Here is a 12,552-nt window from a genome sequence, read left to right on the forward strand (position 1 = left end):
GAAATGATGGATGCTCTGAGGCCGAATCAGCTGTATTACAATTCTGTACACACACACACACAAACACGTACACACACACACACACACACACAGTCGTAGCGCTCCTGAAGAGTTGTCTTATTCTCACAGTGTGACAGAAAGGTAAGCAGTGAAGGTTTAGGCCGATGGAGGTGGTTTGTGTGTGGGCCGTCACCTCAAAAGAGAGAAAAGACATTCACACTACAGTTCAGTTGCTTTTCCCAGCCATCTCAATGGCAAAAAGTGCTACATATATACACACACATCACAGCAATTATTGAAGCACTAGTAAAACATCCCCTATTTACCAGCTGATTGTGTGTGTGTGTGTGTGTGTGTGTGTGTGTGTGTGTGTGTGTGTGTGTGTGTGTGTGTGTGTGTGTGTGTGTGGCAATGGCTCTCTCTCTCTCAGTACATCACAACTCATGTCAAAGTCTGTTGTTCACATTATTCAGACACGTTTGTCTCTCTTTGTCTGTCTGTTCATGTGGGTGGAAGCGTTTATGTGACACTTCAGTGCATCAGTACACTCAAAAACAAATGCACACGAAAGGACTTGCAATGTAATACATCACTGAGAACTCACACTTTCATCCTCCATCAACATCTGTTCCTGCATGTCAAACATTTCAAGTGTGTTTATGCCTTCTTTCATCTAATGTTTGTTGGGTTCTGTAGACATGGGAAAACATTCACTGACGAAACTTTTTTTTTTGGTGAAAGTGTCATGATGGTCTGCAACAATGCTTAGGTAGGTGGTATGTGTCAAAGTAACATCCACATGAATGGCAGGACCCAAAGTTTCCCAGCAGAACATTGCCCAAACATCACACTTCCTCCCAGTGTTGCCAAGTCTGCGGTTTTCTCGCAGAATTGGGCTACTTTAACAATGTTGCTGTGGGTAGTTTTTCATGTCCGTGGGTTGAAACTCCCCCAATTAACATGATATTTAGCCCTTGGAATGTGAATTTTACCAGGGGAACCCAAAAAAAAAATCTCTTAACATATATTCTTTGTGTATCTAGACTCTACAATATCTGAAAGAATAGATGTTGGATTTTTCATTTGAGCCAAAACCACTCAGAACACCCCAGCAACCACAAAACAACATGGCAGTATATTGCTTAATATATCTCTTCATCTCTGCCTCATATTGTAGGAGAGTGAATCTCTTCGAAAGCAAGGCTGAGTAACTCTTTTCTGAAGACTTCTCTTCCTCCAAAACAACAGAAGAAAGCATGAAGACAATTTCCACTTCTGGAAAAGGCTCTGATGCACATGAAAATTATTCATCTTTAACAATGAATCCATAAAATCCCTCACAAGATTACTTTAACATCTCAATTGTTTCTCCTAGAAATTATAAGTGAGAGCAAATAAAGTCTTTTGCTGAAGCCTCCTGATTCTCAGATGTTTATCCAGAGAAAAAGACTTTAATAATCTCACATGAGAGATTTCAGATCTCAACAGCGTCTCAAACTGTTCTCAGATTTGCCAAGATACAGATTATCAACAGATTATTGATATTCAGTCTTTCAGTTTGAAATGTTTGCTTACTTGCTATTTCTTTATAATTATTTGTGAAATTTATAACCAATTTCTCAGTGAAAATTGTTTCTGCACCATTTTTTTTTTTTTTTTCAGTGTACATTCATTTTATAGATCTATACGTTTACTGGATGACAACTATTGATGGGTCTTTTTTATTGTTCTGTAAGAGAATCATCTGAGACAAATAGAAAAAATTGAGAACTCCATTTAGTTCTCCAAGAGCAACTTCTGAGCAATGCATTTTTCCTCTGAAAAGTGATTTCAGTAAAGCGTGAACATCTCTCAGCAATAAAACGATTCAGGTCATGAATGTACCGACACTAATATCAGTTGAACTGGGTCGTTGTCAGAAGGTCTGGGATCAAAGAGCAGATGTTTTATCGCTGTCTAGGAGACAAAAGCAGATGAAAAGATAAAAAGAGGGAGTATTACAGATACATGTCAACCTCTGAACCAGGTTATTATCTGAGTCTCCAGGTTATTAAAGGCGACTCCAGAGTGCATAGGATCCTTGTTGTGTGAGGTGAGTCAAACAGACAGGATAAATCACTCTTACAGCGCTGAAGAATCTATTGATCTATTTTTCTGAGAACAGAAACAATCACAGGTAGCATTTAACATGTTGTTACTGTGGTATCATTCACAAAACCCAGTGAAAGCAAAATGTAAGCTAAACTACAACTATTTTTTTTCCCCCCATATTTTGTTACAGGATGTTCAGGCTCTTGCTGCTCCTGTTGGCTGTGGCTGGTGAGATTTATCTGCATTTCTTATCTTATTTATTGACATTGTTTTTTATTTTTTGAATATTCTGATTTCTAAAATTGATTTTGATACAAAAATTAAATTTGGTATGGTGATCTTAAAAGAAAAAACTGTGTTTTACATTATGAAATCTTGCCATCATCATAAGTTTTTGCCAAAAAAAATAACCGTTTTTGTTACTACTGTAAAATCATAATAAATTAATATGGGATCAGAATATTTCTGTCATCTTGTTTCATTTCTCTTTGGCTTCTTCAAATTTACCAAAACTTTACTGTAGTAACAGTAGGATAAATGTATTAAGAATTGTGTACTTCCCCATTAGTTCAAAGTTCAGATACAACCATTCTTCTGAACTTTATCCTTTGTCTAGGTATAACCATACCTTCTGTGGCACATTTTATCTGCTTGATAAAATATGTGATTACCTATTCAACAATTGAGATAGAGACAAGTCATAAATCAGTTTTTATGGCTTGTGAAGGAGATGCGTGCTATTAAGTGATATGGCTTCTCTTCCTTCAGTAGTTTTCATAACTTAATTGAGATCATATGAAGGACATTTGGCGTGGTCAATAAATGAATCCTGTTAAATATCCCTTTCAGATAAAAGACAGGGCTAATATTTATTTAGAAATTTACTGCTGAGAATATGCGAACAAATATGTGTTAAATCAGGTTTGATGTTTGTGCTATATGTGCAGGTCTTCATGCAAGACCGCTGCATCGATTCCCAAATGGTAGACTGAAGCAATCTGGGCCACAAATGGTCCAAGACGAACATAGGGACAACTCCGTTCTGAAGGACAATGGTGTGAAACTCAAGAAGCAAATACCAGTTCCTGTTGAGTTCTGCAGGCAGGGAACAGAACCTTCCAGACGCTTCCTGATGGATCTCAACACTGGGATGCTCAAGGAGGAAGTTGGCGAAATGAACAGAAGAGTTTCCGGCTGTATGTCTACAATTTCGTTTTAAAATTCAATGCACATAGTATATTTTGGCCATATTTAGCTATTTTTGTGTCCTCCACAGTCCACAGTCCTCCAGCTGCTGAGATGAGGAAGGGAACTCAGAATTCTCAAGCCATTTTGGTGGATCCCAGAACTGGACAGATGCTGCCATCACTAAATGAGCTCCAGAGGAACAAGGCGCCATGTGAGTGCTTCAAAACATCTCCCGCACATGATATCAGTCATGTTTTAGGGCTTGGAAGTTGTTAAAGAATTCTGAATGTTTCAAAACATACATAGAGACAAAATATAGATACAAGCAGCAATTATTTGGCCAAGCATGATACAAGAAGAAGATTCTAACTTCTTTTTTTTTTAGGATTCACTGAGGGTTTTATTAACTTAAGGAGTCTGTTGCAACCCAGCCAGATTTACTAACAGCTTTAACCCTCTTTTGGTGTTAAAAAACTACTGTTAGGATTTACTAAAGACACGCAGTGAAAAACAGTGCTGAAAAGGTGTGGACAGGTTTATTTTTGCAGCTGACCTAATTGCAAGCATTTGTAGGAGTTTTCCTTTCAGACACAACATTTACGGGAGGGGAGTATTTAAATTAATTAATTTAATTTATTTGGCCATTATTTACCCCATCCCTAATTTGCGTTGCTCTTGGTAGATTGGGTTGGTCATTATGGAAATGATCTGGCTGCGTCTGTGTTCTTTAATTTGCACATCGTCGGTAGATCATGTACAGAACTTTACACTCCTATTGGGGCTTTTTTGGAATTGCGCTCTCATGCTAATTTGCCCTGTTTAGTAAATCTGGCCCTATGGTCTTAAAGTTGTCTACAAAGTTTCATTCGAAAAAGCAAACTTCATTTTTATAATACAGTTTAAGTGGCTGCCATAGTCTCAGAAATAAAATAATAAACAACTGATACAATTGTCAAAAATTAAGCGTATAGCAAAAGATTTAATTAGATAGCATAGCTGAATAGATTTTGGAAGAATGTGGTAAGAAATTTTTGAGTTCATATTTGAGATCTTTTGAATGCAGATGGGTATTTTAGCCAATCTACGCACAGTTTGAGACATTTTTGAGATCTCTAAAATTCTAAAGGAGAAATGTGAGATTAGTCTTTTTCTTTTTCAAAAGAAACATCTGAAAACCATGAGACTTCCTCAAAAGTCTCTAATTGCTCTTGGTTAATCTCATATAGTAAACTCTTCTAATGGGAAAACAATCGAATGGGATTAAAAAAGATCTCCTTTTTTCATATGGGATATTTTTAATGCACATTGATGAGTTGTGGTATTTCTTCAACAGTGGATGAGTTCAGACAAGGCACTGAACACCAGCTGCACATCCTGGAGGAGCTCAGAATGCATCACATGATCAAACCACAGTACAGCCCTCAGAGCGAAAGACATGAGCAGAGAGCAATACCTGCTGAAGTGTATAGGCAAGGCACTGAACCTTCCAGAAACATCCTTATGGACCTGAACACCGGTCTACTCAAAGAACACAGGAATGAGGTGGACAGGAGAGTAGTGGGCTGTAAGTCTCACTTTCTAATGGAGACTGTTGATCTACAACCCTTCTGAAAAGACCTGCATTTTGCTGGTGAACAGCATGACTATAATGGTCTTCAACAAAGTCTATTTTATAGGTTGATAGAACTATTGAATATAGAAAAGGTTAACATTACTTAAAAATTAAATAATGTCTATTTTTAGGCCATTAGTATGAGTTACTCAAAATATTAAACAGCTAGAACTTGCAATGTCAAGTTTGGTGGTGCGTGATCAGTTTGGTCACAGATGATGATTTTTGGTCAAAGCATGGGGATGCATGTTATGCAGAATTGCAAGTCCTGAAGTTTTTGAGTTTTCACAATTTCAGATTTTTTTGTGCAAAGCAGCAACAAGTGACATAAACCACACAAAACCAATGTCTAAGCTGGTCTTTTCAAAAGGGAATCTAGCTTTCACAGAAATCCTTTGGAGTCATGTTTTCTTTCATCTTCATTAGCAGCTAAATGGGAAGTGGTTTCTGGCCCTGAGCATGAGGACATAACTAGCCAAGACTCTTCTGAACGTAAGGAGAACCACATAGCGGTTCCTGCTGAGTTACGCAGGCAGGGAACAGAACCTTCCAGACGCTTCCTGATGGACATGAACACCGGCATGCTCATTCATGAAGTTGGCGAAATGAACAGAAGAGTTTCTGGCTGTATGTCTGCTAAGTCATTTTTAACATTTCAATGCAAAATAGTAGATTTTGGCCATATTTAACAAAAGTTTTTGTTTTCTCCACAGTCTACAATCCTCCAGCTTATGAGATGAGGAAGGGAACTCAAAATTCACACGTCACTCTGGTGGATCCCAGAACTGGACTGATGCTGCCGTCACTAACAGAGCAGCAGAGGAACATAGCACCATGTACGTACTTCAAAACATCTCACACACATGATATCAGTCATGTTTTAAGACTAGAAATTATTAAAAAATATCTACACTACTTGCACTTTGGTATATCAAAGGGATTTTCTTCAAAAATTCTGTCATCATTTCTTACCACTTTTAATTTTGCAAAATAGTTTTTTCTTCTGTGTAACAAAGGCCCTGGTATTAAGAAGCATTTTCATCTATCCGATCACAAGGGGACAATGCTAATTACATAAATAAACAGAGTCTAAAACATTTTGAGCTTGTCCACTTTCAACCACTTCCAGAGGTAGTTCATAGTTTAGATGCTTAAGTGGTCGAATGCGTTCGAACAACCACAAAGATTGCCTACTCTCCGCCTACTGATCTAATCTAATGCATAAACCTTATGGAAAGCGCGCTAGCCAGACAGGATTTAAACTTTGTCAGCTAAAGACCCAAGTTTGGTTTGAAGATGAAAAATGTACCAAGCAAAATGTTCTCTCACCATTCCTGATTTCTAACAAACACAGCATTCGGTGTGGTTTTGTGGCTATCAGAGCAGAAACGAAATTTGCTGTTCTCTGTATGTTTTTCCGTCACCTCCGGTTGCATTCATATGTAAACTTGCGGGAGCTCATTTCATCCATAAGATTGAAAGACCTGAAAAAGCCCATACATTTACCCACCCATAGTCGCTCCCCTTGAAGAACAGAAGTGGTCAAAGTGGACAAAAGAGATGGTTTGAAGGGAGAATGTTTCTCCCTCATCTACTTGAGATCCGATCGACCAAAACGTATCTTAATACCAGTGAAAACAAGACCAAAAAAGTTATTTAGCAGAACATTCAAGCATTAAAACAATTCATTTTTTTGAGTGAACTATCCCTCAGAATTCAATCTTTTTCTGTGTTCTCCCCTCAACAGTGGATGAGTTCAGACAAGGAACTGAATACCAGCCGTACATCCTAAAGGAGCTCAGAATGACTGAGATGCAAAAACCAGGCAATAAACCATCCAGAAACCTCCTGATGGACCTGAACACCGGTCTACTCAAAGAACACCAACATAAGATGGACAGAAGACCAGGCTGTAAGTCTCAAGTACAAAGATCAGAGAACGAGATGTTTTGTGCCATTGAATTAAAGATTATTTGTTGATGTAATACTTTACAAGCAAAGTGCTTTAAAGAAAAATCTCGATGGTTGACTGCCCAGACTCATGTTTCCTTTCAACTTCATTAGCAGCTAAATGGGAAGTGGTTTCTGGACTTGAGCATGAGGACATAAATAGCCAAGACTCTTCTGAACGTAAGGAGAACCACATAGCGGGTCCTGCTGAGTTACGCAGGCAGGGAACAGAACCTTCCAGACGCTTCCTGATGGACATGAACACCGGCATGCTCATTCATGAAGTTGGCGAAATGAACAGAAGAGTTTCTGGCTGTATGTCTGCTAAGTCATTTTTAACATTTCAATGCAAAATAGTAGATTTTGGCCATATTTAACAATAGTTTTTGTTTTCTCCACAGTCTACAATCCTCCAGCTTATGAGATGAGGAAGGGAACTCAAAATTCACACTTTACTCTGGTGGATCCCAGAACTGGACTGATGCTGCCGTCACTAACAGAGCAGCAGAGGAACATAGCACCATGTACGTACTTCAAAACATCTCACACACATGATATCAGTCATGTTTTAAGATTTAAAAATTATTAAAAAATATCTACACTACTTGCACTTTGGGATATCAAAGGGATTTTCCTCAAAAATTCTGTCATCATTTCTTACCACTTTAAATTTTGCAAAATAGTTTTTTCTTCTGTGCAACAAAGGCCCTGGTATTAAGAAGCATTTTCATCTATCCGATCACAAGGGGACAATGCTAATTACATAAATAAACAGAGTCTAAAACATTTTGAGCTTGTCCACTTTCGACCACTTCCAGAGGTAGTTCATAGTGTAGATGCTCAAGTGGTCGAATGCGTTCGAACAACCACAAAGATTGCCTACTCTCCGCCTACTGATCTAATCTAATGCATAAACCTTATGGAAAGCGCGCTAGCCAGACAGGATTTAAACTTTGTCAGCTAAAGACCCAAGTTTGGTTTGAAGATGAAAAATGTACCAAGCAAAATGTTCTCTCACCATTCCTGATTTCTAACAAACACAGCGTTCGGTGTGGTTTTGTGGCTATCAGAGCAGAAACGAAATTCGCTGTTCTCTGTGTGTTTTTTCGTCATCTCCGGTTGCTTTCATGTGTAAACTTGAGGGAGCTCATTTCATCCATAAGATTGAAAGACCTGAAAAAGCCCATACATTTACCCACCTATAGAAGCTCCCCTTGAAGAACAGAAGTGGTCGAAAGTGGAAAAAAAGAGACGGTTTAAATGGAGAATGTTTCTCATTCATCTACTTGAGATCCTATCGACCAAAACGCATCTTAATACCAGTGAAAACAAGACCAAAAAAAGTTATTTTATCAGAACATTCAAGCATTAAAATTTTTTTATTTTTTTGAGTGAACTATCCCTCTAAATCCAATCTTTTTCTGTGTTCTCCCCTCAACAGTGGATGAGTTCAGACAAGGAACTGAATACCAGCCGTACATCCTACAGGAGCTCAGAGTGACTGAGATGCAAAAACCAGGCAATAAACCATCCAGAAACCTCCTGATGGACCTGAACACCGGTCTACTCAAAGAACATCAAAATAAGATGGACAGAAGACCAGGCTGTAAGTCTCAAGTATAAATATCAGAGAACAAGACGTTTTGTGCCATTGAATTAAAGATTATTTGTTGATGTAATACTTTACAAGCAAAGTGCTTTATAGAAAAATCTCGATGGCTGACTGCCTACACTCATGTTTCCTTTCATCTTCATTAGCAGCTAAATGGCAAGTGGTTTCTGGACCTGAGCATGAGGACCTAAAAAGCCAAGACTCTTCTGAACGTAACCACATAGCGGTTCCAGTTGAGTTACACAGGCAGGGAACAGAACCTTCCAGACGCTTCCTGATGGACATGAACACTGGGATGCTCAAGGAGGAAGTCAGCGAAATGAACAGGAGAGTTTCCAGCTGTAAGTCTGCAAAATCATTTGCATTATTGCTTTTAGTAGTATTTTATTAAATGAGTATTAAAATCAATATGAAATCAAAATTGCATCATGGAGTGACAAACACCATTTATGCTTTACTTTAGAGAAATATAATATAGCTGTGAGATTGGGTACCTTTAATTGTGTTTTACTTTCTCCACAGTCTACAATCCTCCAGCTTATGAGAAGAGGCAGGGAACAGAGCCCTCCAGACGCTTCCTGATGGACATGAACACCGGCATGCTCTTACATGAAGTTGGCGAAATGAACAGAAGAGTTTCCGGCTGTATGTCTGCAAAGTCATTTTTAACATTTCAATGCAACATAATAGATTTTGGCCATATTTAATTTTTTGTTTTCTCCACAGATTACAATCCTGAAGCTTATGAGATGAGAAAGGGAACTCAAAATTCTCACGCCACTTTGGTGGATCCCAGAGCTGGACAGATTCTGCAGTCGGTAAATGAGCTGCAAAGGAGCACAGCGCCATGTGAGTACTTCAAAACATCTCACACACATGATATCAGTCATGTTTTAAGACTTAGAAGTTATTAAAAATACACTACCTGTACTTTGAGATATTAAAAGGATGTTTCCAACATTTTGTCTTCTGTGCAACACAAAAAAAGTGTTGAAGAAATTCCTTTTTTTTTAGTGAACTTCCATTTTTCTTTGTTTTTTCCCATAGTGGATGAGTTCAGACAAGGCACCGAGTACCAGCCGTACATCCTACAGGAGCTCAGAATGTATTACATGATAAAACCAGCTCTTGTTTAGAAGAGGTGAGCTTTTCCTTATCAACAAGCATTATCTGTACTGGCTAAGTAATAAGACATTATTATGTTACATAACTGCTAATTTTGCTTGTCATCTTTTGTTTTGTTGTGTAACACCTCTAATATAACCATGCAATTATGCCAAAACTAAACAAATGCCACCATGCAAGAAATGCTTAAAGCAAAGTGATTTTTTTGGGGTCATTTTTTCCAGATGAGAGAGTTCGACTGTGTTTGTACCAAATGACTGCATGAAGACCAAGAAGCAAGTTTTACAAAAGCTGTCGTCCATCAAATGTAACTGTCTATCTAGTACACTTCTAATTTCAGAGGTTTTGTGCAATAAAAGCGTCATGCAATATTTGAACTGACCTCCTACATGTACTCATAATCTACAAAATAAATGCATTACCAAAATCTTTTTGTCTTGTTATTATTATTATTATTTTAATCATTAGTAGTGATCTGTGGGACATATCCTCCTGGGACCTGGGAATAGACTTCTGTCCTCTGTAGTGGACATTATATTTTAGTGATTTTCTCTGACATCATACATGACACAGTTTGTCCTGTAAAGAGCAGAGATACCAAATTATTAGAGGTTTTCGCCATAACAACAACAACTTCTTGGTCTTTAAATATGACTGAAAATGAAAATTAGCACTCTTATGGAAATATGATATTTTGTAATTTAAATGTAATTTAATTAATGTAATGTAATTTAATTTAAATCAGATTAATTTTCAAATTGTTTTTTATAAATCAACATCTCAGGAAAATATTATGGAGTTACAAATCAAAATATGACTTTCTGTTATGAAACAGGACATTGATTTCATACATGACCTCTGTAGAGGACACCAGGACTTAAATCATGTTTATCAGGCATTTTAGGAGATACAACAAGTGAATAGGGAAAGAAATTATATATCAATATTCCTATTAATTATTAGATATTATTATGAAAATGTTGCCAATTATTACTCCCATTATTACACTTACTTTTTCATTACATGTTGCTCCAAGAACACATTAATATGCAAATTAGATAGTGTATAGATACATTGTAATGAATGGGAAAATCCATGTATGACTATTTTACACACATACTGCATAAAGTAAAATGGTATCAATTAATTCCATTATATCTTCCATAACATAGTTGAGAATCATCTTTATACAAAGTTTGGTTAAAAACAATCCGGAAGCCTAAAAATTAAGTGGTTATTTAAAAAAAAAAAAATGTTTTTGCCTATACATGTAATTTCATGTCATGTCATTTTTTAAACAGCATAGTCCTGGCATCCACTACAGAGGTCATAGCATAACATATGAATAAAATATAATTTTTCATTTGTTTCTTATGCTCTTAACAATATAATGACATGAACAAATACTAAATTTATCTTAGTTGTTTGTGACTGTTGCTATGCAGCCTTCAGATAAGGTGTCAGTGTTCAAAGATTGTTTAGTTGTATATGACCATCATTTACTGCTGACCTAATCTCGGTCAACAATTTATTTTAGCACTAATCCTGAAAATATCAATTCATATACTGCATATGCTAATAAAGATGTGATAAACAATCCTATTATGATCAACAAATCTGTCAACACACAAGTGACATTGATTCTTGCATTTTAACCGTTTTAAACTTACTTTAGCAAGTAAAATACCTTTTTAGTATAACTGTACAAAATCCACCTTCAGCTCAAGGTTCACGTGTTTTTTGCTGTGAAATATTTACTGATTTTAATAAAGTAAATGTAAGTAAATATGATCCATCAGGCTTCTGAGGAAAGTTTATTTGTATATCTCTCAATTATTGTTTTATTTACTGAATTAAACGGTAAGTTCACCCAAAAATGAAAATTATATAATTAATTACTCACCCTCATGTCGTTCCACACCCGTAAGGCCTTTGTTAATCTTCGGAACACAAATTAAGATATTTTTGTTGAAATCCGATGGCTCAGTGAGGCCTGCATAGCCAGCAATGACATGTCCTCTCTCAAGATCCATTAATGTACTAAAAACATATTTAAATCAGTTCATGTGAGTACAGTGGTTCAATATTAATATTATAAAGCGACGAGAATATTTTTGGTGCGCCAAAAAAACAAAATAACGACTTATATAGGGATGGCTGATTTCAAAACACTGCTTCAGGAAGCTTCGGTGTCGAATCAACGGTTCAGAGCGCCAAAGTCACGTGATTTCAGCAGTTTGGCGGTTTGACACGCGATCCGAATCATGATTCAATATACTGATTCATAACGCTCCAAAGCTTCCTGAAGCAGTGTTTTGAAATCCGCCTTCACTATATAAGTCATTATTTTGATTTTTTTGCTGCACCAAAAATATTCTCGTCGCTTTATAATATTAATATTGAACCACTGTACTCACATGAACTGATTTAAATATGTTTGTAGTACATTAATGGATCTTGAGAGAGGAAATGTCATTGCTGGCTATGAAGGCCTCAAGGAACCATCAGATCGAAAATATCTCAGTTTGTGTTCTGAAGATTAATGAAGGTCTTACAGGTGTGGAATGGCATGAGGGTGAGTAACAAAAGGAATTAATAAAAATAATAAAAAATTATTTTCATTTTTTGGGGGGTGAACTTTACCCTTTAATGCTCAGTTTGGGCCTCTGAATAAAATTCCACATTTTCACTACATCATACAATAGCCATTATGTATCTAATATTCAAAACTTAATTTTTATATTTTGTATAAAACAACAAACTTTTCCATTTAAATATAGATTTTTCTGACAATTATTACAGGGTTAATCGACTACATAAGACTTGGTAATACTCACCATTTTCGCAAATAATATGGTTATCATGGTTATTTTTGGTGATTACTAAAGCGTTATTAATCGCTCGATTATATTTCCGCTATTATTATATGAAGTTTTGACGGCAAAAGTTATTTTTGTTATTAGCCGTTTGACTG

The 12,552-nt window shown here is 36.6% G+C and overlaps 1 protein-coding gene across 2 annotated transcripts; it reads left to right on the forward strand.

The window, feature by feature from the left end:
• Positions 1-2,000: 2,000 nt before the first annotated feature.
• On the forward strand, positions 2,001-9,997 carry wu:fa56d06 (uncharacterized protein LOC795664 homolog). 2 transcript variants are annotated; one of them, XM_067404943.1, is made up of 16 exons: positions 2,001-2,092; positions 2,282-2,319; positions 3,039-3,287; positions 3,368-3,490; positions 4,613-4,843; positions 5,318-5,518; positions 5,605-5,727; positions 6,639-6,803; positions 6,956-7,156; positions 7,243-7,365; positions 8,283-8,447; positions 8,600-8,794; positions 8,976-9,098; positions 9,180-9,302; positions 9,501-9,594; positions 9,803-9,997. In XM_067404943.1, exons 2-15 carry the CDS (start codon positions 2,283-2,285, stop codon positions 9,587-9,589), a joined length of 2,148 nt encoding a protein of 715 aa, XP_067261044.1. In that variant the 5' UTR covers positions 2,001-2,092; position 2,282; the 3' UTR covers positions 9,590-9,594; positions 9,803-9,997. The 2 variants fall into 2 exon arrangements, with proteins under 2 accessions (XP_067261044.1, XP_067261043.1); XM_067404942.1 differs by having other exon boundaries at positions 2,075-2,176.
• The last annotated feature ends 2,555 nt before the right edge of the window (positions 9,998-12,552 follow it).

This window comes from Chanodichthys erythropterus, chromosome 12, assembly GCF_024489055.1.
Source record: "Chanodichthys erythropterus isolate Z2021 chromosome 12, ASM2448905v1, whole genome shotgun sequence".
NCBI classification, from domain to species: Eukaryota; Metazoa; Chordata; class Actinopteri; order Cypriniformes; family Xenocyprididae; genus Chanodichthys; species Chanodichthys erythropterus.